This window comes from Seriola lalandi, unplaced genomic scaffold (genome assembly GCF_002814215.2).
Source record: "Seriola lalandi dorsalis isolate HSWRI2012SDOR001 ecotype SW California unplaced genomic scaffold, Sedor1 jcf7180002054952, whole genome shotgun sequence".
Taxonomy (NCBI): domain Eukaryota; kingdom Metazoa; phylum Chordata; class Actinopteri; order Carangiformes; family Carangidae; genus Seriola; species Seriola lalandi.
The window spans coordinates 1,074-2,550 of record NW_019525503.1 but is presented as its reverse complement, the minus strand read 5'-3'; the positions used below and the strand labels follow the sequence as shown (position 1 = coordinate 2,550).

The 1,477-nt window shown below is 40.1% G+C and overlaps 1 protein-coding gene across 1 annotated transcript in view; it reads left to right on the top strand.

Moving 5' to 3' along the window:
- slc30a6 (solute carrier family 30 member 6) overlaps positions 1 to 1,468 on the top strand; it is a 49,955-nt gene extending 48,487 nt beyond the window's left edge. Inside the window, exons 12-14 of the mRNA XM_023394669.2 lie at positions 447 to 549; positions 653 to 700; positions 947 to 1,468. Coding sequence (XP_023250437.2) covers positions 447 to 549; positions 653 to 700; positions 947 to 1,042 — 247 coding nt within the window. The 3' untranslated portion in view covers positions 1,043 to 1,468. The remainder of the gene's footprint in view (positions 1 to 446; positions 550 to 652; positions 701 to 946) is intronic.
- Positions 1,469 to 1,477: the final 9 nt, after the last annotated feature.

The window sequence follows — 1,477 nt, the reverse complement described above, 5'->3', positions numbered from 1 at the left end:
CACAAACTGAGATATTTTTTATTAAGGGGCTAGTTTTAATATCTACATTAAGATGATTACAGAATCAGCTTCCCGTCACAGATCTGCTGATTGTTCCCAGAGTCTAAACTGAACATGGAGAAGCAGCTTTATTCAGTTCTTTAAAATCAAACAAGAGAATGTTTTAATTTGTGGTTTCCTTTTATTCTTATTCATGGAACTTTCTCTCTGTGTTTTAACTGATCTGCTACTTACTCACCCGCTTCTTGTTTTATCCAGTTATAGATGATTTTTATTTTGCATTTTATTCTCTTTAAATCCTATTTATATATGTCTATTATTACCATGTGTTTGTTTTAAACCTTATTTAAACACCTCATGTCTTATGTATTTACCCTCTTTCCTGTGTGTGTGTGTGTGTGTGTGTGTGTGTGTGTGTGTGTTTGTGTGTGTGTGTGTGTTCTCAGTAACTACAATGCGGTGGACACAGCGTCGGCCGTCGCCATCGCTCTCATGACCTTTGGCACCATGTATCCCATGAGCGTGTACAGCGGGAAAGTTCTGCTGCAGGTGAGACGAAGCTGTTTGTGAAATATAATAAACGATAATAACATTAACATCAGAGCTTTTTAAGAAGTGCAATTATTAATTTCCTGTCGTCACCTGTCGTCAGACCACGCCCTCTCACGTCATTGGTCAGCTGGACAAACTGCTGAGAGAGGTGAGTCAGAGCCTCTTCTGTCCTGTACAAACACAGCAGTGACTTTAATACACACCTTAATAAAATACATGAGATTACTTCGTTTTTTCATGAAAATTGAAGGATAAAAATCTCTTGTCAGATTCTTCAGAGATTTACAGGGTTTATAAACGTTCTGACTCCTGAATGTAGTGAAACAATATATGACATATTAAAGGTTTACGGCAGATTCTTATTGGCCACTTGTTCCCGTTTGTGTCCAATCAGGTGTCGACTCTGGACGGGGTGCTGGAGGTTCGCAACGAGCACTTCTGGACCGTCGGCTTCGGCTCGCTGGTACGTTTAGATGGAAGTCCAGCTTGAATCAGCTGTTTTTACATAAGTGTTAAAGAGGTGAAGAAGTAAAAGCTGATGCAAACAGTCAGTAACGATCCGTTTAATTAGCTGAATCTAATGAATTACTGCTCTGATTTAAAGTAGATGTAGCAGGCAGTGATTTATTTTCTTCAGTGCACCTCAGCTGTGATGATAAGAAGGACACATGATTCTTTTTATTTACTTTTTCCAACAAAAGTTTAAACTTTAATTTCCCCACATCGACTCCAGGTGAATTTTCCCAGGAGTAAAAGTTCCTCCGGTTCTTTGTGACGTGTTTTTCACAGCAGCAGCAAAGTGTCAGGAATCAGTTCATTGAAGAACAGTGAACAAGCGGTTTACCTGTTCGATAACTCACCTGCTGCAGTGTCTCTCCATGTCTGTGTCGACCTCGTCCTCACACCTTTGTTACACCCCCCCCCC